General features: G+C 32.1%; 3 protein-coding genes and 1 pseudogene across 6 annotated transcripts; all 4 read right to left on the bottom strand.

The window, feature by feature from the left end:
- Positions 1 to 361: 361 nt before the first annotated feature.
- Positions 362 to 2,242, bottom strand: LOC111308462 (leucine-rich repeat extensin-like protein 7 pseudogene; annotated as a pseudogene).
- Positions 2,243 to 6,595: 4,353 nt separating this feature from the next.
- On the bottom strand, positions 6,596 to 9,186 carry LOC111309307 (ADP/ATP translocase 3, mitochondrial-like). 2 transcript variants are annotated; one of them, XM_022908365.2, is made up of 4 exons: positions 9,074 to 9,186; positions 7,978 to 8,470; positions 7,309 to 7,680; positions 6,596 to 7,186 (listed from the first exon to the last, which is right to left on the bottom strand). In XM_022908365.2, the coding sequence occupies exons 2-4, from the start codon at positions 8,446 to 8,448 to the stop codon at positions 6,887 to 6,889; spliced, it is 1,143 nt and encodes a 380-aa protein (XP_022764100.1). In that variant the 5' UTR covers positions 8,449 to 8,470; positions 9,074 to 9,186; the 3' UTR covers positions 6,596 to 6,886. The 2 variants fall into 2 exon arrangements, with proteins under 2 accessions (XP_022764100.1, XP_022764098.1); XM_022908363.2 differs by having other exon boundaries at positions 9,132 to 9,186.
- Positions 9,187 to 9,633: 447 nt separating this feature from the next.
- LOC149520010 (mitotic checkpoint serine/threonine-protein kinase BUB1-like) lies at positions 9,634 to 11,353 on the bottom strand. 3 transcript variants are annotated; one of them, XM_089750532.1, is made up of 5 exons: positions 11,227 to 11,353; positions 10,584 to 10,696; positions 10,365 to 10,499; positions 10,196 to 10,274; positions 9,634 to 9,950 (listed from the first exon to the last, which is right to left on the bottom strand). In XM_089750532.1, the coding sequence occupies exons 2-5, from the start codon at positions 10,634 to 10,636 to the stop codon at positions 9,891 to 9,893; spliced, it is 327 nt and encodes a 108-aa protein (XP_089606658.1). In that variant the 5' UTR covers positions 10,637 to 10,696; positions 11,227 to 11,353; the 3' UTR covers positions 9,634 to 9,890. The 3 variants fall into 3 exon arrangements, with proteins under 3 accessions (XP_089606658.1, XP_089606661.1, XP_089606665.1); XM_089750535.1 differs by having other exon boundaries at positions 9,634 to 9,916; positions 10,159 to 10,274; positions 10,365 to 10,443; XM_089750539.1 differs by having other exon boundaries at positions 10,365 to 10,443.
- On the bottom strand, positions 10,935 to 14,786 carry LOC111309308 (mitotic checkpoint serine/threonine-protein kinase BUB1-like). The gene is made up of 9 exons (XM_089750527.1): positions 14,593 to 14,786; positions 14,351 to 14,498; positions 13,805 to 13,911; positions 13,627 to 13,717; positions 12,961 to 13,071; positions 12,780 to 12,867; positions 11,703 to 11,805; positions 11,543 to 11,614; positions 10,935 to 11,359 (listed from the first exon to the last, which is right to left on the bottom strand). Exons 1-9 carry the CDS (start codon positions 14,658 to 14,660, stop codon positions 11,356 to 11,358), a joined length of 792 nt encoding a protein of 263 aa, XP_089606653.1. The 5' UTR covers positions 14,661 to 14,786; the 3' UTR covers positions 10,935 to 11,355.
- Positions 14,787 to 24,763: the final 9,977 nt, after the last annotated feature.

The raw sequence follows: 24,763 nt of genomic DNA, 5'->3' as shown, positions 1-24,763 counted from the left end.
ACTCTTGAGGTGAGGGAATTTTCTCAATTTTCTGCTAAAAGTATTAGAGTCAATTGAGAATAACTTCCAATAATTAATTACTTGGTAAAATTTTAAGGCTTTTGGATAACACAAATTTAAGCTGGTACCATCTTTTGATGGGCGTTGTGAGGGTGCTATAACCTTCCTCACACGTAATCGAACTCCCGAACCCTGTTCTGGTTTGTAGACCTGAACCTATTCTTCTAGGGACCCTTAAACTTAGGTGTTCCCTTGAATGACAGATTCCATAGGTGGCCAATCGCACCTAGATAAAAAAGATTGGTGGCGACTCCCTAAAAGTCAATGTCTAGCGATAGATCCTCGGATCTAGACGTTATGACAATATTTATGATGATTATGATGATCCTAGACCAGCTGCCTGCCATGCTGTTAGTGTTACCCTTTAAATTTAAATTCAAGGTACATCGATTCAGGTTTAACTCAGCGGCTGTCACCTTTCTTAAGAGGATTAAAGAACGACTATATGAAATACAAAGTATTATTTATCATTAAGAAATTGAAAAAAACCCTACACTAAATTTGTTTTTTAAATTTAGAAACATAAATTCTTCATCTACATACATTTTTACCAACTTCAAATTTAAAATTTTCAGCATTAAGTGTTTACAATATCCATCTTAATTATGACTTATTCTTGCTTTTACTATTATTGCGAAACTATCTTACATGCCTATTTACACATAGCCAGGGGCCATAGAAGGTGATAAAAGAGGTGTAGGTGCGGGCATCATGACTGGGGGAATTGTAGTTGAACTACCAAGAACGCCACCGCCACTCCCACCACCACAGTGGTAGTGCAAGCAGTCCACTGGATGTTCAAGCGCAGCTTCACATTACTTCTGACTTCTCTGGCAAAGAGTTCCTGTGATGATCAAAAGATATACCATTTGATGTCAAGTTCTGGTAAATCCATTCCTCGTCGCAGAAAAAGTTATAAGAGAAGGTAAAATTTTCCAGGTTTGGTAGAATACATACTCCCATGGGTATAATCCCGTTCATCATGTTACGCGCCAAGTTTAGTTGCTCCAAATGAGCTAGCCCTGCAATGCTGTAAGGAATTGGACCAACTATATTATTATAGCTCAAATCTAACACCTTTAGTTTGTAAAGGTAACCTACTTCTGGCGGCAAACACCCTCACAAGCTAGTGTTAGTTAATATCAGCTCCTCCAAAGTATCTGCAAAGTTGAAAATACTCGACGGCAGCTGGCTGCCTCCAAGTTTGTGGTTGGCATATACCACAACAGAAGGTGAACTTCCAACGAAATTGGATGGTATCATATTAGAGAATAGGCTGTTGTTAACAAATATGGCATCGAGATTTTTACTGAATAGTTGAGGAGGCAATGACCCTTCAAACTCATTATATCGAAAGTCAAGATTCTGTAAAGAAGGGAAAGACAGAACAACATATGGAAAAGGGCCTACAAACCTATTGTTACAAAGATCAAGCTCATAGAGAAGTCAGAGATTGGCTAAAGTCTGTGGCAGGATGCCACAGAAGCGATTGCTATTGAGATGGATGAGTGCAAGGTCTGAGAGTATGCCTAATTCATCAGGAAGAAAACCGGCTATATCTGCACCGTTAAGATCAATGCCAGCAACTACTTTGATTTTCTTGTCATAAGGGGGAGCTGCACAAAACACGGCTGTATGGTTGCATACCTCAGGACCAACCCAGTTAGAAGTGAAGTTGTAGGGGTCTGAGTAGATGACTCTTTTCCAAGCCTGAAGGGCATTATAAGCTAGCTTGCTGGAGTTTTGGGTTTGGAAACGGTGAACGGTTGTGGTGGCGGTGGTGATTAGAGGATGAGTAGGTGTGTTTTGCTGCCAGATTGTTGGATGAGGCAGATAGGTAGACTAGCAAGATGATCATGGCTCGGGAAATGAATGAAGAACACAAAGTTGAAGCCATTTCTTTGGTGTGGATGCTTTGTTGAGAGTTAGCTTGCTTTTATGTAGAAGAGAAATGCTTCAGTCTTCTGTTAAATCATGCTGTTCAACTTCACGTCCAATAGGAATACAGATTTCTTTTCTAGATGATGATATCCAAGCAACCCTCTTTATAGGGACAGTTAACCATTAAATTACATTTGGCCTTAAAGAAATATATACTAGCATGTTTGCTTCACATGCTTCAATTGGATAAGTTGAGGAAATGTTGGGTTTTTGTAGGCTAATTAAGAAGACTGGTAGTTATGCTAATACCTGACCAAAAAAGCATGGATTCTGACATATATATATATAATGATGTTTTGAGCAAGTATATAGATGAAATCGGTTGAAGACGGTCCAACTACACGATAAGGACTTATCTCCTTCCACGTTGTTTTCGCAGGAGAAACACGGCTTCAGAGCAGCGCGGGGAAAGATGCCTTAGAACTCAAGGGATACTTAAGATGTTATTTCGGACTACCGCACACCCTGGTCCTTGCCTTCGAACCTGTTTCATACACATTAATTATATACTTTAAATATATCCCGTCTTATTGCGCCTTGGCTTGGCTAAGGACCCATAGAAAATCGATTCGTTGGAGTGGTGGATCTTGGTTCACCCATTCAAGTTTTCAATATTATGTCAACAATCAAAAATCTTTTGTCTTGTATACTTATGAGCTATATCCACAGTTCAATTAATTTATTATAATTCAGTATCGTGTGAGATCTATAAAAAAGATATATGTAAAATTTATATTTTTAAATGATTAACTAATTATAATATTATACTAAAAGAAATTGTAAGAGATAGAAATCCTTATATTTCTAATAATCTTACTATTATAAGGATGCCGTGTGTAATTTTACCTAAGTTCAACTAAAATAGTAAAAAAAAAATCTTTGAATTATTCAATTTTATTGAAATAAGCTTTATATTTTATTAAAAATACTTTAAAAAAAAAACTCTTGAATTATTCAACTATATTTAAATAGACCTTTATATTTTTATTATACCCAAATAAACCTTATCCTTTCATTTTTATTCATTTAAACCTTTACTTTAAATAAAAAGTTGGTTATATTAAGAGTTTATTTAAGAACAAATTAAAGATTAAGTACTTATTTAGATACAAATTAAAAATTAAAAGTTTATTTGGATGCAAATTGAAGATTAAAAATTTATTTGGGTATAATAAAAATATAAGAGTTATTTAAATAAAATGATAAAGTCTAAAGACTTTTTTATTCTTCTACCCTTTTACCTATTTATAAAAATCAAAAGTTAAAAATAGTTTTTTTTTATTCTATTACTAATAAATTTCATTTAAATTTAATTTATACTACATTTTATAAGATATATTGACATTCTTAAAATTAAATTTAAATTATTATAATAAATTTTAAAATTTATTAAATTACATGAAATCTATTTTTTAATATTTTAAGTAAAATTGTTTATTAAATTAACATAATAATTTGAATGAATTTGTATTAATTATTTAAATCCACTTGAAATTTAAAAATTCTATAATATTACTGTTGTGTATAGAAATATATCTCTTCTCACATATAAACCCACTATTTTGTTCCTAATTCAATTAAAATAATTTTTTCTCTATTATTTGTTTTAAAAATATTTAAAAGAGAGTGGGATAAAGTCTTAGCTAGGCAAGGAAATCAACATTGATTTATATCAAATATATTACTTTATTGTTTTATTAGGAATAGTACATGATAGATAAAACTAATTGGACAGGTAGGATAGAGAGTTTACATTGCATAGCATCTAGACAAGTTATTTGTGTTAAAAAAAAATCGAATTGTTTTAGTGTTTCAATAATTTCGAATTTAAATTATTTCAAATATTTCAATTTGAGAAAAAATCGATCAAAATGTATTATTGACAACATAATATTTGGTAAAATCTTGACCATTAAATTAAATAAAATGGTAAATTTGGTCCTTGACCTAAATAAAGCCAAAACTGCATTGTTTTTCGTGTGAAATTAGTTTTTGAATTCCTTATTGCCAAGGAAAAAAAAAAAAGGTGAATCATAGGAATGGTTGTCCCAAATGGGTGAATAGATCCTACTTAACTAATGTTTACATGTATCAGTTATATTCTTGGTTTGAACCCAAAAAAGAAAACTGTCATAGGCAATTAATGTGCATTGGTTTTTTTTAATTAAAATCATGAATACAAATTGCCATTTTAATCCCCAATTCCTTTAATATGGCAACTGGCCATAGCAAAACTAGAAATCGCATTAATTAGGCCATGGAGAAGATGAAAAAGGTTTTAGCGGTGGTCTCTTTCTTTTTCGATGAGATATGGTGAATAATTCTCCACGATGAGACAAAAAAGAATGAATATGTTAATTTAAATAAAATATGAAATAAATCTCATTCATATTAAATTATACGATAAGTCACATAAAAAATAAAAAATAAAAAAATATTGACATAAGAAAAGAAATCTTTTGATAAATTTCTTGTATTGGTGGTAAAAATTTTATACTATAAAAAATAAATAATTTTAAATGCGTTATCTTATCTTTCATTGATTAATTAAATCGATTTCATTTTAGCAATACTTCCACAACAATATTTTTGTTGTGTCTTTATAAATCATATAAGTTTTACATATTTGATATATGATTATATCATTGTATTAGTACATTATCTTTCATGAATAAATTAAATAATTAGTTTATGATTTTTTTACAATTTTTTATTTTCCTTTGTAATTTAAAATGTTAATTGTTTTTAAATAGAATCTTTTAAATATGATTCAAATTCACGCATCCATTAACATGTCGTTAAAATTTGTACGAAATTTTTTATGTGTATGTTCTCTTTTATCGGTTACTGAGATATATAGCAGACAATTCTTTATCTCCGTTATCACTAAAGTAGTTTAACTTGAATAGAATTTAATGAGATAATATCACTTAAATAACAATTAGATAATTAATTATTTATTGTCTTGGTTAACTATACATATATATATATATATATGTGGGCCACATTATTTTCCAACAAAGGGTTTTCTGGTTAGATTAAATAAGGGATTCCTTTTTTTTTTTTTTTTGGTCAGATTAAAGTGACGAGTTATGGTTTTTGGATTGGTTTTGAAATTTTTGGTTTCACATTATTAATGAAAATGCTAAGAACATGCACGCTTATTAGACAATTGCAACAGACTTTAAACCCTATTGTAATATTCCTCCACTGTGTTAGTTTGTTTAAAACAAACATATATCCATAATATGGATTCATTAATTTTCAAAGAACTCCAGATTACCTCAGTAGGCTTCCCCTAGTTTTTCACGGAGCGTTGTTGTTGGGGAGTCGTCATCATCATCATCATCGTATGCACCTTTGGTCGAATCTTTGAATATTTGGTATAACTCTAGGAATTTCCCTTGTTTCCATACGAGTTAACTGGGTTCTGTTCTGGTATCACCCTACTTTGGTTCTGGCTAACAGTTCCCAGCACTGATTTATTATGTTTAGCATCTGAAGATCCAATCTCCAAAGAGTTATCAGCTTCAATCCCTCTGGAAGACCTATCCGTCCTCAGCATCATTTGTTCAAACATTTTACGCACGACGCCTATATTTTCCGATATACGCATCTCACTTCTCGACTCAGTCTTCAATTAATCTCTAGAGATGACCACAACTAATAACAATACTAGCAATTACTGGCAAACAACCATTAAAATTTCGAGAATGAAAGAATATTCAGGGAAGGGAGAGAGAGAGAAAAGAAAAGAGAGAAGTTCCGATTCATTAAAATAGCGTCATAGTAGAGAAACTGTTACTATCCACACAAACATATATAGCAAGTGGCAAATGAAGACTTTGTTCTATATTTATTTTCCCAGATTAAACATGGTTATTTTTTAAATCTTAATCTACCTTTAACCTTCATATCTTAATTCTTTTTTTTTTTTTTGTTTGGTGAAAAAATTCATACCTTAATATTTACTTAACTGAAAAATATATTACTTTCATCTTTTTTTTTCAGATCCGCAATATTTAAGCACCAGTTCTAATAACATGCCAGTTAATCCAAAAGTCAATCAACTAGCATTGCTAAATTTAATTTCTTTTTTTTTTTTTAAAGTTTCATAAGCCTTTAAATAGTTGATAAACAGGTTTTTCAAATGTAAAAGCAATTATAGGCATGTACTCTGGTTTCATGTAACATACATTAATAATAATAATCTACATTCTATATACTCTGGTTTCATGTGACATGCAACATACATTAATAATAACGTTGACGTTTATCAAAATGCCTCGAGACCCTAATCTACATTCTACATTCTACATTCTCTGGTTTCCTTTCAAAAATAAATAAAAAAACGTACTCTGTTTTTCATTGCACACGCTCCACTACCAGTTCCCTAGTATAATTTCTAAATAAAGAAACAGAAACATGAATTAGAATCTGCCACTTCCCTTCTATTATCTTCCTGTTTACCACCATGGAGAATTCTAATAGGCCACAACTTGCGCCTGGAACGGGTACCACCATGAAAACTAGGAGCTTCGTGAGACTATTATGTCAATATCCAACAGGTGAATGCCAAACAGACACCGTAACATCACGCCAAGAATATTGAATAAAATCGATTAATATGCTACAGATCAAGCACATACGTGAAAGCAGAGCATTGTTTAATTATTCTCACCAAAAAGAACAAGCAAAAACTACATGGTCCTGGAACTAAACACATTTAACACTCAAAATTCAAGTACCTTTTTCATCACTGACATTAAATCCCTAAATACTGGGAACTATCAAAAGCAGCATATCCATCCCATATTATTCGATCTTGGGATTCTAAATCATTCTTCAAGACAGCAATATCACCTTCCACTGTTATGTGAAAACATTAGCCACCACCGCCAGATCCATATTTCTTGCCAAAGAAAATGACTTGCATCTTGTCATAGCCAGCAAGCACACCAGCACCTGCAACAGCACGTAGAATGTTTGCACCAGCACCCTTGAACAGTGATTTAGTACCTTCATTCTTAACAATTTGAGAAAATGCATCCAGTGAGCTCTTGTATTTGACTGCTTCTCCAGAGGTCATCATCATTCTTCTCCGAACTGTATCAATTGGATAAGATGCCAGTCCGGCCCCAATCGTGATACCCCAACCCAACAAGAAACTTGCCAAGAAACTATCCTGAGAATACCAAATACACAGAGAATCAGGCTCTAGTTGAAGTCAACCACAAAACTCTAAGTAATGTTACCGATTAGACATAGTTTTAAGGGGAAGAAAACAGATCCATTACGCTCACATACATGCAATCCACCAACCAAAACAACGGGCTTGAGAGAATCATACATTCCAAAGTAGAGTCCACGATAAACAATAATTCCAACACATGAGATATTGAATCCACGGTAGAGACCAGCAAGGCCATCAGATTGGATGGTCTTCTTGTAGACATCAACTAAACCATTAAACTGCCTCTGACCACCCTTTTTAGCAGCCTTATTATCGTTAGCCAAACGTGTCCGAGCATAATCCAGAGAGTAAACAAACAGAAGAGATGAAGCACCAGCAGCACCACCAGATGCCAAGTTCCCTGCAAACCATTTCCAGTAGCCATCTTTGTCCTTCTTGAAGTTGAACATCCTCTTGAAGTAATCCTTGAAGGCAAAGTTCAGGGCCTGGCACATACAAATGAGTTAAGCTTTAAGCAGAAAAAATAAAATGAGGGGGAAGGAGAACAAAAACAAAGTTAAGCAAGTCCTTTGACCAAACTGACAGTCAATACTAGATCACACATGTTACACGTGCATCAAAAGCCTCATTTTTGGGGTTTTTTGTCTGCTTCTTTCCCAAGAAGAGGCACGCTGAGACAGTGAAGCCCCAGGGACATAACAGACAAACTCAGTAAACAAAAGCACCTAAAAAGTTAAGGCAGAAAAGAAAGCACTAAAATATAAATGGGAAAGAAAATCAACCTGGGTGGGGAAGTATCTGATAACATTAGCAGTGTTGCCTCTCCAAAGAGAAAGGACACCTTCATCCTTAATAGTCCTGGCAAAGCAGTCAGTAATTCCCTTGTATGGTTCAGACAACCGCCCAGCTTTGATCATTTCATCCTGATTTTGGATTAGAAGTTTAACCCGCTCAATCGGAGCAGCTGCTGTCTTGGAAACAGCTGCGGAAACTCCTCCCATGAGGAAATCCACCAAAAAACCATAACCACCTTTCTCTGATGGAGCTTGTACAAAAATGGGAGAAACAGGGGACACAAGTGCCAACCAAGTGGCCTGATGCGATGGCTGTAAAGCAACATCAATTCCTCCATTGGCATACGGACCAGTCACATTATAATTCCGGGCAGGCAAGTTAGGAGAAAGCCTGGAAATGAAATAGGACTGCCCATGTATTTTTTGAAATACTGATGGACGCCTTGATCCATCTGCCATGCTTAAAACTCAAGATGGTGACCTGTAAGTTAACAGAAACAACTTAGAAAAAAATTGACAAGAATTAAAGGGAAGACAGAATGGGCTCTTATTCTAAATATGAGATGCATACTTCAACCTTAAAAGGAAGAACAGGCAAGTTAAATTTTGAAACTAAGGGGCTGAAAAGCTGAAATGATTTTATACACAACATGAAAAGAAGGGAAAACCCTGAACTACATCAATAATGGATCATTCTAAGCAAATTTTTTAACATTTCTTTTTAAAAAAGCCACAAATTCAAAATTATACCACATATTTCCATACAGCAAAATGAACTTGGTAAAATAGATAAAGCAATTCTAAACAAAAATAACAGATCTGCATTTTACTGAAAATCTAATCAACATTACTTAAAACTAAACCACAGCATATCTAACTCAGTTTTTGGCGGCTACTGATGCAAAAATAACACAATCCTAAACCAACTCATCGTAAACCAAATTAACCAAAACAACAAACAAAATACATGCTAAAACAAGTTCAAGAGCTTATTTCGAGTGACTTTTTTCACTCAATTTCTAAGCAAACAAACAGCGGAGAAAAATGAAAAATCAAAGGAAGTGGAAGAAAACAGAGATCATACGAGAAATTGCGAGTGATGAAAAAGGGTAAATTGATGAAAGAGAAATGGAAAAAGTAACCTCTGAGGCCGCCGAGGAAGCTCTAATACTAATACTACTACTACTTCCTGACTGTAACGAGAAATGAAAGCGACGAGCATATTTATATGTCCGGATACACCTTGATTTAGGTTTAGGGTTTTTGTTACTCTCCATAATGACGGATTTGACCTCGCTTTGCGCTTTGAATTTGTCCTTGTGCCACCACGGAGGCAATGGCTGACTCAGGAGTCCACTGAAGATTAGGTCTCGCTCTTGTTCAAATTTGTTCAGATTGAAAGTTGGAAGGAACTAAGCCCCAAAATAATCACTACTTTAGCTTAATATTCCACTATTTTTTACCTTTTTATCTTTTTAAAATATTTGCTTATAAGTCTATCAGTTAATCAATTGAATTGCTTGGCAAAATGTGTACACTATGATTTAAAGTACTACTCAAGTATTTTAGCCATTTGGTGCATTCATGAATCATTGAATCAATTCTACTGATAGACTGTTCCGTCGACTGTAAATTGTACTAGCATACTAACAAAATACAGCAATTAAACATTAAACTGATAGTAGAATTTATGAATTTACATATACTTATTGTGAAATCAAAAGCTTTCACCATTTAAAACTGTTTGCGGTCAAAATTACAAGACAGTTGCGAAATTCCTGCAGGAATGCATTAAGCAGAACACAAGGTAGCCCGTTGTCTCACTAGCATCTAGCATCTCCTTTAGTTTCTTTATGAGCAGGGGGTTATCATGCATGTAGTCTAGGAATGACTTCCTCAAGCTATGCAACAACTGTGTTATTATTGCCTGGGCTAACATTAAGCAGCTTTGTGAACAGATCCTTCCAAAGTTCAACATTCCAATATTCGAAACCAATTGTGCCAAACATAATCGAAGTTATTAGTTAAGACATTGCTCCACTTATGTGTGAATTTTTAAATTTTAAACTACCCTTGCCAATGGCTCAAAACAAGTTAATTAACAACTTGGCACCTGAACTGAGCAACTATGGAATTGTTTGTGAATATGCAGTAATAAAAGAAAATTACCGTTTAAAAGATGATTTTGGCAGATAAATGTACCCACCATTTGAGGCTTTTTTTTCAATCTCCATGTAAGTATTATGCAGCAGCATATGGACAACACATAGGCCATATGTGTCCACCTGGTGATAAATGACACAGCAGGGTCAAGGTAATCATTCTGATGAAATTAAAGACGCCAATTTGCAACGGTTCATGAAATAGAGACTTGCCTGCAAGGTCCATGGTTTTTTCTCTTGCATTTCAATGCAATGAAACCCAGAAGTTCGACAATCACATGTAAATTCTGTGCTGTCAGGAAAAAGACGCAGATCAATCCCCCTACCCCAGTCAACAAGGTAAAGACCCTGCTAAATATAATTCTTAAGTACAGAGTCTAATTGTCAAATGTCAACCTTAAAATTCATAGTTTCTATTCAAACAGAGTTAACCTGATCAAGCCAAGGGCCTGTTTGATATTTGAACCCTTCTTCTCAGAGGTCATCCCAGCAAAATGTCAGAAATCTACGTATTGCATGCCAAACTCCAAAATCAACTGTAACAACTAAAATAAAATAAAAAGACTCAAACGAAATTCATATTATACCTAAATATATGTTAACAATGACTCTCAATCTTCATAATTTTTGTGAACAGTTACAGATGGCTCATACATTGGTGAGCTGGTCCACCTACATGTGATGCTACTCCTGCTTAACGCTTCTTAAAAAATGAAGTGCAGTGTCATTCAAATTAAACCATTAGGAGTGTGGTGTTTAATGCGGTCGAGTTAAAACTCAGAGTAGAAGTAGAACAGCTCATACATTGTCATTAGGGTCATTAGTGTTTCTTTTATAAACATCATTATTTTGTTTCTATACTGATGTTTGATAATTAACACATCAAGTACCATGCTACAGTTACATGAAAGTCATGTGAATCAAACAGTCAAGATCTATAGTGGCGAAAAGGAAAACGATACTTAGAATAGCGAATGAGAAGATTATGGTACTTGAAATCACCATGAATGATGCCAACACTATGCAAAGTTTCCAACATGTAAAGCATCTCTGTAGTGTAATAAATACACAATACCTCTTCCATGAACTTGCCAGTAACTACATAAGAATTAATGGCATCCTATACAACACAATGGCAAATGTGACAGAAGGCTCTTTTCTCCCTTTACTTATATTTGGATGGAGCTGTAGCAGGGTCATAGACCTACCTGCAGTGTCCCATGAGATAGATAGTCAGATATGAGTATGCCACAGTCTGAATAGATATGAATTTTATGAGCAAAACCAAAGCTTGATCTCTGATGCCATGAAATAAGAGAAATCAGAAAAGCTCATCAGACCAGAATATACTGATAATGATGTAAAATCATAAACACCTAGAACTGTTATACCTGTTCATCTGAGATGCGTTCATCAAGTTGACGATACATGTAGAATTCCCAAGGGAAAGCAGGCTTTTGTATCTGCAGGAGGATTTTGTATTGTTAGGACACATTCCAATGTGTGAAACTGTGATCTTTACAAAGGAAGGAGATCAAGGTCAACAGTAACCTTAATGCAACAATGTCATCAGGATTACTATCAATGTATACTTTAAATACTTGAGTAAAGCCACCCTGACCAGCACACCCCTTGATCTGATACTTCTTTCCACCTTTTGAAAATAAAGGCAATTAAAAAAAAAAAAACCAAAGTTAGTTCCCTATAATGAATTTATATGTTTCTAAAAATTTAGAATTCACAGAAAAATTATGGTAGCTTATTACTACAATTCTTGGCTCTCTAAACTCCTGAGATATTGTAAAGAGATTTGTCGATTAAGACAAGAAAAATTTGTCGATTAAGACAAGAAAAAGCATCGGTATCTCCGTTGAACTCAATGATGAAGCACACAGTAAAAGGTTTACAGATGGGAGAATACTTCTCAAGATTGAAAGATATAGATATTTGCACACAACTAGGTTCTCAAAGATTCTTTATCCACCAAGGGGGAGAAAACACCACTATATTCTTCTTACACAATTTCTGTTCTCTCTTCTTAGCTCTGTCTTCGTATTTTTTTTCAAACACTTTGTCATTTTTACCCAAGCAGGATCCAACCTAACAAGCTGTATAGCCCTTCTGTACGCTTACAAAATGAGGTGTAAACTTTCATGTGCAGTGGAAGGTATGAATACCTGATATAAAGAAAGGCCTTCAAGGATAGTCATAAACAAGGGGTATATTAATTTTCCAAAAAAAAAAAAAGCTTGCTTCATCACTATGAATGTGGATTATCTTCAATATTTCACAGTTTTCATCAATTTGTAGGATGGGTATGGTAAAGACCAAGGAATAGAGTCCATAAAATTGGTGACCATGTGAAGCTAAGAGATCCAAGACAAGGTGAAAGAAGTTGCCTGCAAATATAGTCACTTAATGACAGTGTCAAGCAAAACCTTATATTAGTTTTGGCAGCAAATTTAGATCTCACAGGTTAGTTGTAAACCTCATCCTCACCTTTTAATCTTACTAATTATTGAAATAGATCTGGTGAATTTTTAAAATTTAGTTAGAAAACTTTCATACAGCGACACAAAGGTTTCAAAGCATCGAGCTAGATTCATATCGCAGAATCACAAAAATTACCTATCTCAATAATTTTATTCCTTGACGATTTCTTCAAAGAACATAAGGCCACTTTTCCAGAGTAAACTTTCTTACTCAGGAGGTATCCCTGAAATAAATGTCAAAAGGCTAGAATAAGACTAACCAGGAACAAGACTGAAAAGTGGAGAAACATGCTACAAATAGAAGCAAACTCTCTCACATCATATTTTATAATTTGAGGATGAATCTTCTTGGAAAGCTTTTCTGTGGTAAAGGCAGACCATGGATTAATAAATATTTTGCCAAACTCAACCAGTTCACCTCCATCAATCTGCAGCACATGTAAGTGAACAAGCTTAAATAACAAAGAAATGGAAGGAATACAAGGGTATACCCAGCCAGACTTTTTAACCACATTTTCTAAACTCAAACAAACAGCAGCATTATGTAAGACTCTTTATTTGTGAAATGGTCATCAATGATACCTAGTTAGGCATTTGTAAAAGGATAAAAAAGAAATAGCTGATGGTGAAGCCTTAGTCATTCATATAGAAAAAAGTCAAAAGACTGAAGACCAAATTTGAATCCCTGAAACTTCAAAATCTATAGCTGCATACTTATGAAGAAAAACTTCAAAATTCCCATGCAGAGGAGGAAAATTCTTTTGCAATAGCCTGATATTTCCTGAAAAAGTATACAAGGTGATGCATATTGAACTCTCATCAGAAATATTTGAAATGTGTATAAATTAATAAATAGATGTCAACTTGTGCAGCCTCCTGTATATTCACACAAGCACTTACAGCCATATCGAATGTGCTTGGAATATTCAGGGAAAACATTTAGAAACCACAAGATTTTCTTTTCCTGGTTAAGCTTCAATTACCTTCCCAAATGAGGAAATATTAAGCCTTTCAGACATTCTTTTAACAAATAAGGATTGTGCCCCCTTCAGCTTCTCAAGTGGCTCAGCTTTCCTAGTCTCCAAACATAATAAAAGTATCAAAACATAAAAGATGAATTGCAACGAACAAAAAACTTAAAAGAAAATAAAGAGAAAAAACCTTGAAATGCCAATCTGATAAACCATTCCATTTCCCTTTGGCTTCAAGGAAATATGCATACCACTCATAAAGTAGAGAATGTCCAATACATATCTCATTCTCCTACACTTCTCTAAAAATAAAAAATAAAAAAAAAAACCATCAAATTTAGTTAATGCAAATATTTAGACCCCAATAAACTTATGCATCAAAGGTACCAAATCCACAGAAAAATTGAAGCACTACTTATAAGTAAAAAATTTTAAATGTATGTAAAATTCAAGCAATGCTAAAATGCAAAAGCAATAACCCATTTAAGTGATCTGAACCCTCAAAAATATCCACTACAAACATTATTCCACAAATTGAAAAAATTCCAATACTCTCTCTCTCTCTATTAGGACATATAAGCTCAAACTACATAAAATTATACAGAACACGAACAAGCAAATCAAACCCATCAAATAATTGACCATCTACCTCAATCAATTATAGCAACATCCTTAACCCAATTCAAACATTTTAAAATTTTCAAAAGCAAAAGTAAACCACAAGAGATATAATTACATAAATGAACCAAATCTTGAGAAATCTGAGGTCGTTTCGGTACTGGGCACTGTGCTTGAAAGCAGAGATACAATCCAATAAAAGTTTGTCGAGATCTACGCCAGTGCGGTTCCCTGAGTACCATTCGTCCAACGCCTTCTTTATCGACCTGGATTTGCAGCTGGTTAGGATAAAAAAAACGAATTCACAGCAAACAATTCAGAGAAACTTAAATTTTAAGAAAACGAAAGAGAGAAGAATACAGGAGCCATGGGAAGAGAGGGTCGTAGGCAGAGGAGGAACCTTTCGTCTGTGTCAGAATCACACCCATTGTTTTTTTCTTTTTTTCTCCGCTTTCAGTGTGGGATTAGGATTGGGAACGAGCAAAGATTAAAATTAGAGGGAAATCTTCGCTTTTCAAATTCGTTGGGTTGGGCGCATTGAACCCCATCTTTTGTTGGCAATTTTTTGTTAAGGGTTACGTTACAAATTATATTTAATATAGTATTTAAATTTTAAAAAATTTTAATATTATATATAAATTATGAATTTATTAATTAATATATTATTTATTTTTAATATAATTAATTTCGAATAATGGTATATGATTGATAAATAAACCTTTAAGTAATATATTAGTTAACATATTAATAGTTTAAATATTTCATTAAAGATTTTTAAAATTTAAGTATCATATCAAATATTTTACTATAATTTAAAAACTATTCATAATATTAATCCTTTTACTAAAAATAAAAAAAAATTATATTAGTATTTGTAAGCTAATGTTAGAAATGACTCAAAATTATAATAAAATGGGGTAATGTGATACTTGAATTTTAAAAATTTTTAATATGATATATGAATAATGAATATATTAAATAATATAATATTTGAAAGACTTTTTATTTGATACATGTCATCACTTAGAGTTATTCATATTAAAAAATGAGTATCACATCAATTAATAAATTTATAATTCAAATATCATATTAAATTTTTTTAAAAATTCAAATATCATATTAAATATTTTATTATAATTCAAAATCAATTATGAGATAACCTTATTTTTAAAAATGACTAAAGTTGAATAAGTAAAAATACCTTTTGGATTAAAACAAATAAGAACAAACATTGGATTTATTGGATGAAAGAACATGAAAACTTATAATGAGTGTTGCACATTTTAAATTGTCTAATGTTAACATGTTAAAAGTACATAAGGGATACGATAGGGTTTGAAATGATGTGGATATTATTCACTTTATAAGCAAAATAGACATTTGGGGTAGCACTTCTCAACCAGGGGTATTTTGGTCTTTCGATCAATATAACATACTTTCAACTTTTCGTCGATCAGACATTTTTGAATAGTTAGTGAGAATGAGACTTGACACAACTAGGTCACCAATGGAGGCGTGTAACTGACACCGTCAGACTCTTATTACTAATCACTAACGTAGATCCCTGTCATGACCTAGGTGCCCCTAGATAGGCAAGCTGATATGTTGGAAAGCTATAAAAAACACCTAAGGTCATGTTGGCATGACCCACTCTAGATGTCACCTATCGCTCATCTCAAGTATAAATACCTCTTATCCTTTCACAGAAAGATAAGTAACCCTTTCTTTTCTATTCTATTATTCTTACTCTCATTCTTCCTTATTCAACCACTTTTCTTACTTATGCATTGGAATACAAATGTCGGAATAACCTCCAGCTTTTGTTCCTAAACTTTGTTCTTCTTTGACAAGAGTCTACCATAGTCTTTTGATGCTCTAGTTAAAGGGCCCCCTAACAGTGGCACTTAAAAAGAATAGTTGTCAAGGGAAAAAAACCAAATAACGATGGCTAAAAAATTGTAGACTAATGCCAACCAACCCACACTTTTACCCTAGACATTACCTATGGCTATGTAGTTCAATGCTTTGGTCATCCAACTCTAAAGCCTCACCAACCTCTTGTAAACAACCTAGTACCCCCAACCTTGAAAGACATGTTCCTAGTATCAAACCACCCTCAAACCCATCATGATGTAACTGAGCAAGATATCGATGTTGGCTCCTCCATGTCGAGAAAAGCAATAAGAACTTAAACCCCTTTTAAGTCAAACTAGTCAATCCAAGTAAATCACTTCGACCAAAGTTTTAGCGATACCAATAAGCATGTTATGGGTGAACAAGGAGCTCGAGGCCCATATAAAAGCAATGGAAAAATAGATAAGGGAAAAAACCTCAATTTTCGAGGAAGAGCTCAAATTCTTCAAAACCTCATCTTTTATTAAGGAGATCGACTAATCAAAACCCTTCACAGGGTTCAAAATGCTAACTATCGAACCATATGATGGTACCTCGGATCCTTTTTATTATTTGTAGTTATTTCAGACAAATATGTTGACACATGGTGCAAACAATCTTTTTATGTACAAGGCATTTTTGGCTAGCTAAAGATAGCTATAAGGGCTTGGTATTCCAGCCTTAGGTAAGGTTTATCACATCATTCAAAGACCTCGGATATTTATTTTTAAGCCACTTTATAAGTAGCTGCCATACTAGGAAAACTATTCTAAGTCTAATAGCTATACAACAAAAGCCAGATGAATCCCTATGGGAATATGTGATGCATTTTAATGCAAAAGCTCTACAGGTCAAGAACCAAGAGTAGTCAATTACAATGGTTAACCTTTTTACAGGGCCTTGATGATAAGGAATACAAGTTCAAATATTCCCTCTATTTTTAACCTCCAAGGAGAATGAAAGAGCTTTTGAAGAGAACTGAACAACGTATCAATGCTATTAAAACTATGGCTTTTAAAAGTGACATAATAGGAGAAATTCTTAATCACATTAGCAAGACATAAGGTAAAGAGATAGAAAGCTCCCAAAAAGAAAGAAAACATGCACAGAGGGATACAAGAGGGCTAGAAGCCTGGGTAGGAGATATAATCAATGTATCCCTTTGAATACTTCCCGTGAGTAGATATTAATAAAAATATAAAAAGATCCACAATTGCGATGGCCCAAATTCATGAGGTAAAGCAACTAAGAGATCGAATGAAAAGGTATGCTTTTCACAAAGACCACAGCTACACAACTGAAAAATGCATGAATTTGATAAACAAAATTGAAAACCTCATTAGAAGGGGTAAGCTGCATCAATTCATGGAAAACCAAGGAAGCGATTTAGAAAAATAACCAAGAAGGAACTATGATAATCAAACCTAACAACATTGGAGAGATAAGAAGGAAAGATTTGATCAAACTGAAGAGTAAAGAGAATAAAATGTGAACCACCCTATAACTGGGGTCATCAACATCATCATTAAAGAAACTTCAACCTCGACTAAAAAGAAGGTTGATAAGGGGTAATTCTGGCCATTAGCTCTTCAATCAAGAAGGTAAAACTTGGAAAAATGAGTCAATCTCTTTCTCAACGAAAGAACTGAATGGCATTCAATTATTACATGATGATGGAATAGTTATTAGTGTTGTGGTTTACAACCATTTGGTTAAAAGGATTTACTTTGATAGCGTTAGCTCAAGTGATGTGTTATACTACAATATGATGAGAAAGATATGAATACCTAATGACTAACTCAAGCCATATCAAATTACCTTAATTGGGTTTGGAAATGAGGATTTCTCCATGTTGGGAACTATAAGGCTACCCATCACCCTTAAAACTAAGCCAATAACCATTACAGCTATGATTGAGTTTATAGTTATTGATATTCCTTTAGCCTATAATATCATCATGGGAAGACTTAGCCAAACAACTCTAAAGATAATGGGTAAACACCTCAGGTGAAATTCCTAACTCCTTATAGAATATAAAAGATGTGGGGTGACTAGTCTGTGGCCAGACAATGTTACGTGACCACACTAAAATTAAAAGGAAAGGAAAAGGCAACAAAAGTCCAACCAAGATTAGTGTTAGAGTTTGGCTAGAAGCAGACAATCATTCTAGGTGAGCAAAAGAATGAAAACAAAAAAGGTTGACAAACCCCAGAAATGAATGGTAGAAGAATGCCTACAAACCTCTTTTTTTGAGCCTACTTCTTAGCCTTTACCCAAGCTTCATACTCTTTGGCATACATTTCAACTCAGCTGGCATGAGCTAGAACGACATAGGCAAAGCAACATTGATATTGTTGACCAATGGAATGTTGAATTTTTTCTTGTCTAAAAATGATAATGAAAGTGTTAAGAACCAATTAATGTAGATATTAAAAGATGTCAGGAAAAATATTAAATTTACCAAACTGACCTGTATGGGGTATCATGAATTACGTGATCTTGTGAGAAAACTTGGTGAAGTCGTAGGCACTCTTATTTGCATCGATTTACATAGACAAAATGACTACACGAGGAATGGTCTTTACTGAAATCTCGATTCAAGATGAAAGAAATTCAAACACATATGTCATCTCGGCTAGACGATGATGTTTTACAGCGAGATGTGGAGGTTAGACCTCTACAACTTCAACCTCAGTAAAGGGATAAGAGTGTTAAAGTTTGTTGAGAGAAGGATGGACTTGGATGCTTGAACTTAATGGCATCCAACTTACTGAGCTTTTTTTCTTCCTTTTACTCCGAACTTGCCTTTCAAAAGGTTTAACAAAGTAAAAAATGTTGAAGGTAAAATCTTGCCTTTTTTTTCCCTTTGGCAGCCTGAGATCATGCTTGATCCTTAGTACCTACCATGTCTAAAAAAAAGAAGACATTTACAATTCTCAAGTTTCATGAACCTTTGAACAATTACCTATTCCTAACTACCTTTATTTTTAAAATGACGAAGAGCATTCACCGAGTCTAAGGATTCACATCAATCAAGTCCCATACTTTTTAGTTTTATTGATATCTTGGAAAACATGGACGTCTTCCACAAAAAATGAGTTATGGCCATCAGGATGGCTGATGAATTGACTTGAAATAATTTCAACCTCCTATTTTTTATTGGGTATGATAATGGAATAAAAGATTAGTTTCCAAGTTTTTATCGAGGTGGGAATTTTATCAAATAACTTCTTATTACACTAAGCTGTGACGTAATACCAGCTACAATTATAAGGATAAACTTTTACTGAAAAAAAATCCTAAAAGGGTTAAGGGTTAAGTGCTAACCTAAACCTTCGACCAACACTATAAACCTAATAATGCTATGCCAAGAGTTGGGCACAAGCTAAAAATGAGCTAACTAGACCATAAAAAATTTAGTATAGCCACTATGAAAGGATGTAAAGGAAACTTTAGTCCAACCACCATTGCTTTTCTATACACCCATAAATTATTTCTACCTTTTATCAGAAGGATAAAAAAACTTGACCTTGTAATCTTTTGAAAGGTTAAAAACATTCCTAAGCTCGTTTATATGACCATCTATACAAAGGTTGGAGCAATTCTTAAGAAAAGCCTAACCTTTCAAAGATTTTATTGTCTTTAGAAGCTTATTACCTAGGAAGATGTTACTGACCCAAGGTAAGTAATCTCAAACTTCATCTTCAAGTTAATAACCACTCTCATCCTTAGGTTAGGAATGAAAAACATTAATAAGAATGACTTTTTTGTTAGGAATGACACCTCAGTTTAGCTCCATAGTAGCATTGGCTGCTTTACTCTCATATAAAGCATTTTTCTTGTATTTGGACAAAGGCCAAAACCACTTATGCCCCGTTAGCTTTTCACTCTAAGCATTGAAAATGTGTAAAGAGATTTGTCTAAATATGATGACAAGGTGGCATCCACTATAGTCGCTTTGGTTCAAATCTCAGCCTTAAGATATACCTCGACACCTAAAGATCCTAGAGATGAATCAAAATGAGACATGTTGGAAGATATACCAAGGTTTGCAGAATAAGTAAAAAATTCAAAAAAGAGGAAGACACCAAGAATGCCTGAACTTACAAAAACCAAATAAAAGTTAGAATACCCAAAAACCTAACAAAATGCCTAAAAAATAACTTGAATAACTAAACACCTAAAAAATACTTAGAATGCCAAAGAATAGCTCAAATCCTCTTAGAGCAAGAGTTTGCCAAGGGATTTAAAAGTATTTTCTTTGAGAAAGACCATATATATAGAAAAAAAAAGACAACCTTTTGACTTTTCGATAATAATAATAATAATAATAATAATAATAATAATAATAAATGGAGTCAAAAAATGCGTTTCGATCTTAACGTTGGCTCAAGAAGTCCAAAATTTTACAAGTTATCAAGAATATCTATTGAGCATGGCTTGAACAACTCCACCAATAGACCAATGGGAATAACTTAAAAGATTGCTTAAGCTAAATCTATTTTTTGAAAACTAAACTCCAACATACCATAATTGGCTTATCTCAGCATCAAACCCAAAATTGTTTGAACAACCCAGCTGATCCCTATTGCCAACCTGTTGCTTCAACCTAAAAACCTTTAATTAGCAAAGGACATCCATTTTTCTAAGATATGCAACTATTGAAAAATTATATTAGCCTAGTCTGATCTATCAGACTAGCTATTAGGGAGACAAAATGATGTGGCATTATTCATTCTAATGGACATTTGGAATAGCATTTCTTGACCAGAGGCATTTTAGTTTTTTAGCCAACTTGGGGTAGTTGCATCTTTTCACTGACTTGACATTCTTAAAAAACAAGTAAGAGGTAAAATTGACATGAACAGGTCACCAATGAAAGCACGTAATTGACACCGTCAAACTCTCACTACTTATCATTAATGTAGATCCATGTTGTGACCTAGGGGCACTCAAATGGGACTGCTAATGTGTTGGGAAGTTAATGAATACCTAAGGCCACGTGGGCATGAATCACACCAGGTCAAATGCCACTAGTCACCTTACCGCAGGTATAAATACCTCTCATTCCCTCACGAGGAGGTAAGTAATCCTTCCTTTTCTATTTTCTTGATCTCACTCTCTTTTTTTCCTATTCAACCATTTTTTTACTTTATGCATCAAAATACAAATATCAAAATAATCTCTGATCTTTGTTCCTTACCTTTAATTTTTTTTATAGAAGTCTAATCCGATTCATTTTTGAATTAAATAAAATATCATATTAAATATTTTATTATAATTTGAAATCAATCGTAACATAACTTTATTTTTTAAAATGACTGAAGTTGAATCCGTGAGGATATGGTTTGGATTAAAAAAAAGTTAGAACAAACATTGGATTTATTGACCATAGAACATGCAAACTTATAATGAGTGTTGCACACTTTAAATTATCCAACGTTAACATGTTAAAACAATTAACCGGTTGGCAAAAATAAAATGATATGTTGTTGTGAGCAAGCATGCACCAGCATCACATATGATAATTATCTCTCACAAAAGACAAACAAGTCCAACTTATGAAAATTTAATTATCAAGTCAAACTGTCCAAAAAATAAAAGTAGCTAACAAGGAGTGAGTAGTGATAAAGGTAGGAGCTCGCTAAAAACTGCACCCAAATAAGGCCTACCAACTTTCACAAGTTATTCTCATCAACATAACCATGTATTGAAGATGTGACTGATTAATCTTTAATAAAAGATGCAATTAAATATTTTTTTCATAATTTTTATTTATTGTATTTCAAAATTATAAAGTTATCCCTTAAGCAATTGAAGTCTTTTTTTTAAGTAATTAAAGTTTATATTTGAATTGAGAGGAAATGAAGAAAAAAAAAGAAAGGGAAACAAGGATATTTTCGTTGATTGGCTTTTATTAATTTAAATTAAAATAAAGAGATGGAAAAAGGGTTGAGAACCTTTTCCCTTTCCCTTAAAAGCCCAATTTTTATATTACTCAAAATTAAAAAGGAGTCAATAAATTTTTAAATATTAAATTGCATTTATACATCTTATTATTATTTTTATTTTCAAAAATACATTTCAAAATACATAGCATTTATTACTTTTTTTTTATCAAACTTAAACCCCATATCCTTATTCTTTATTTTGCTTTTTTTAACTTTCATCAACTTTTTATATTATTATTTTCAAGTTTTTGTAGACTTTTGTATGTATATTTTTTTTGTTTTATTCTTTTTTGGTATATTTTCTCTATTTTATATGAAAATATACTTTTAAGTTATTATTGGTTTAAATAACTTATCATCATCCATAAAGAAAAAATAATCATATAAGTTATTTTTTAATTAATGTTGGGTCTTATATCATTTTATATTTTATTATTATTTCATAAATTTAGATAAAAAGAAAAGGAAAAGAAATATTGACTTGAAAAAAATACATACAATTGGAGAAATTATGCCTAATAACATAAAGCTCATTAAACTTGTAAGAAAACATTAATACAAATTTATATCTAATTTTATTTGCTAAGACATATTTAAATTTTTTAATTTTCTTATTGAAATTAATTCTAAAAAATATAATTGTATAGAAATGATTTCAAACCTACATTATTTTATAAATTAATAAAAATTAATCTCTGTTATTGAATTTTTTCTTTCTCTTTTACTTAAAACAAATAATTTCTAAATTATTTTTATGATAAATGAAACATTTCATTTTATAATTGAAAAAAATATTATAATGAATAATTTCTTTTCCTTTCCACTCTTTGTCATAATATATCAGTTCGAAGACTCGATCACTAGATATAAAATTTTAAAATTATGAAAAACACAAGAAATTGCCACCAATCTTTTTTTAAAATGTGATTGGTCACAAAAAAATTTTACCTCTTTAATAAAACAATAAAACATATTTAAAATTTATTAAAAAGATAGTTTTGGTTTACGAAAACATGATTGAATTCAAAAGTCGATTCTATGTAAAGCAGGATTAGCACCCATAGCATCCATAAAAATTGATACCAATTAATCATGCATTATTTATAATTTTGAACAAAAAGGATTTTTATATAAAATTTAATTAATATTTCTTTCAGTTTTAAAAAATAAAATTATTTAAAAATTTTTATTTTGAAATGTTGTGAAAATCTTTAAATTAAAATAATACCTTAAAATTCTCAAACATAAGAATAAAATTTGAAGATAATCCTTTGCTACTAAGATTTATCACAATATTTCCTTAAAAATAAAAATAATATTATTTAAAAAAGATAATTATTAATGACTCTCTAATATTTAGGCAAAATACTAAAAATTATATTCTTCGAAATATTTTTTAAATTATTTATTTATTTACTTTTGAAATTAAACTTTTTTTTAAACAATAATTAAATAAAATTGGCAACCATAAATATCAATAATTAAAACTAAACATATATATATAAGTAATAAATGCAAATATAGATGTAAATGTGTGTCCTAAATGATGATGAGATGTGAATTTAAGATGTGATTCTTAAATATATAAAAAGATCACCTAGACTCTCCAACCTCTAAGTAAAATTTGGGTGCAACTATTTATATTTAAGATCTCCTTTTTATTTTTATTCTTTATTTAATCTTATTTTTATTTTAAAATATGAAATTATATGAAAATTCTTAATAAAATAAAATTTTCTAAATACCCCATTATCTAGGCAGCATTCGGGAACATATTATTTCAAAAAAAATTTTATACAAGTCCTTAACAATTTAAGATAATTTTAGGGTTTTTGGTAGGTTTAGGGTTTCAAAGTTTTATTTAGGATTTCAACTAAGGCCTAGGGCTATGGGCTTCACCTAAGACTTAGGGTTTCGAATTTAATTTTAGGATTTTATTTAGGGTTTTAATTTTAAGGTTTCTTTTATGATTTAGGATTTTAATTTTTTTTTCATTAAAATTATTTATTATTATTATTATTATTATTATTATTATTTACTTATCTTTTATTAATTTTACTTTTATTTTTAATAATTTCTTAACATCTAGGTAAAATTATTATTATTATTTATTATTATTTTTAAAACATGATTTTTTATTTCCTTCAACTTCTGGGCAGAAATCTTGAGATTTTGATTACCTTTTTTTTTTTTTTCTATTTTTATTAAAACATTATAGAATTAATAAATTTAAAGTTTATGAAAAATGAATTGCACCAAAAGTATATTAAAACATTAGAAATTGAATTGAAATAAGCATATAAACTTAACCAATAAGAAAATTTAGCATGCATGAAATTTAGATTGCAATTAAACTTAAGCAACATGATAAAACTTCGCATGAACATTAATGACATGAAACATGCATCAAAATAAACCTTGTTAAAAATAGACCACTTTTTAGCCTTACTCTCCACACTCTTTTAGCAAAGCATTTGTTTTCTTCTTGGTATGATGATTTCTCCTTTACTTTAAATCAACAAGCAAAACAAAGAACCCTATTCTTAGCTTTCGTGGGTCCCTTGCCCCTAGAACAAAACATTCCCTTTTTCATAGTGAGACTCGAAAGCATTTGGAGGGGTTTGTTTTTTTTTTTTTAATCCTCTAAAGAGCATGAAACCTAAGCTACCTAAATTGTTAGTACTAAA

Source organism: Durio zibethinus, chromosome 2 (genome assembly GCF_047325235.1).
Source record: "Durio zibethinus cultivar Kanyao isolate XHJ-2024 chromosome 2, ASM4732523v1, whole genome shotgun sequence".
Taxonomy (NCBI): domain Eukaryota; kingdom Viridiplantae; phylum Streptophyta; class Magnoliopsida; order Malvales; family Malvaceae; genus Durio; species Durio zibethinus.
This window is presented reverse-complemented; position numbering and strand designations above follow the sequence as displayed.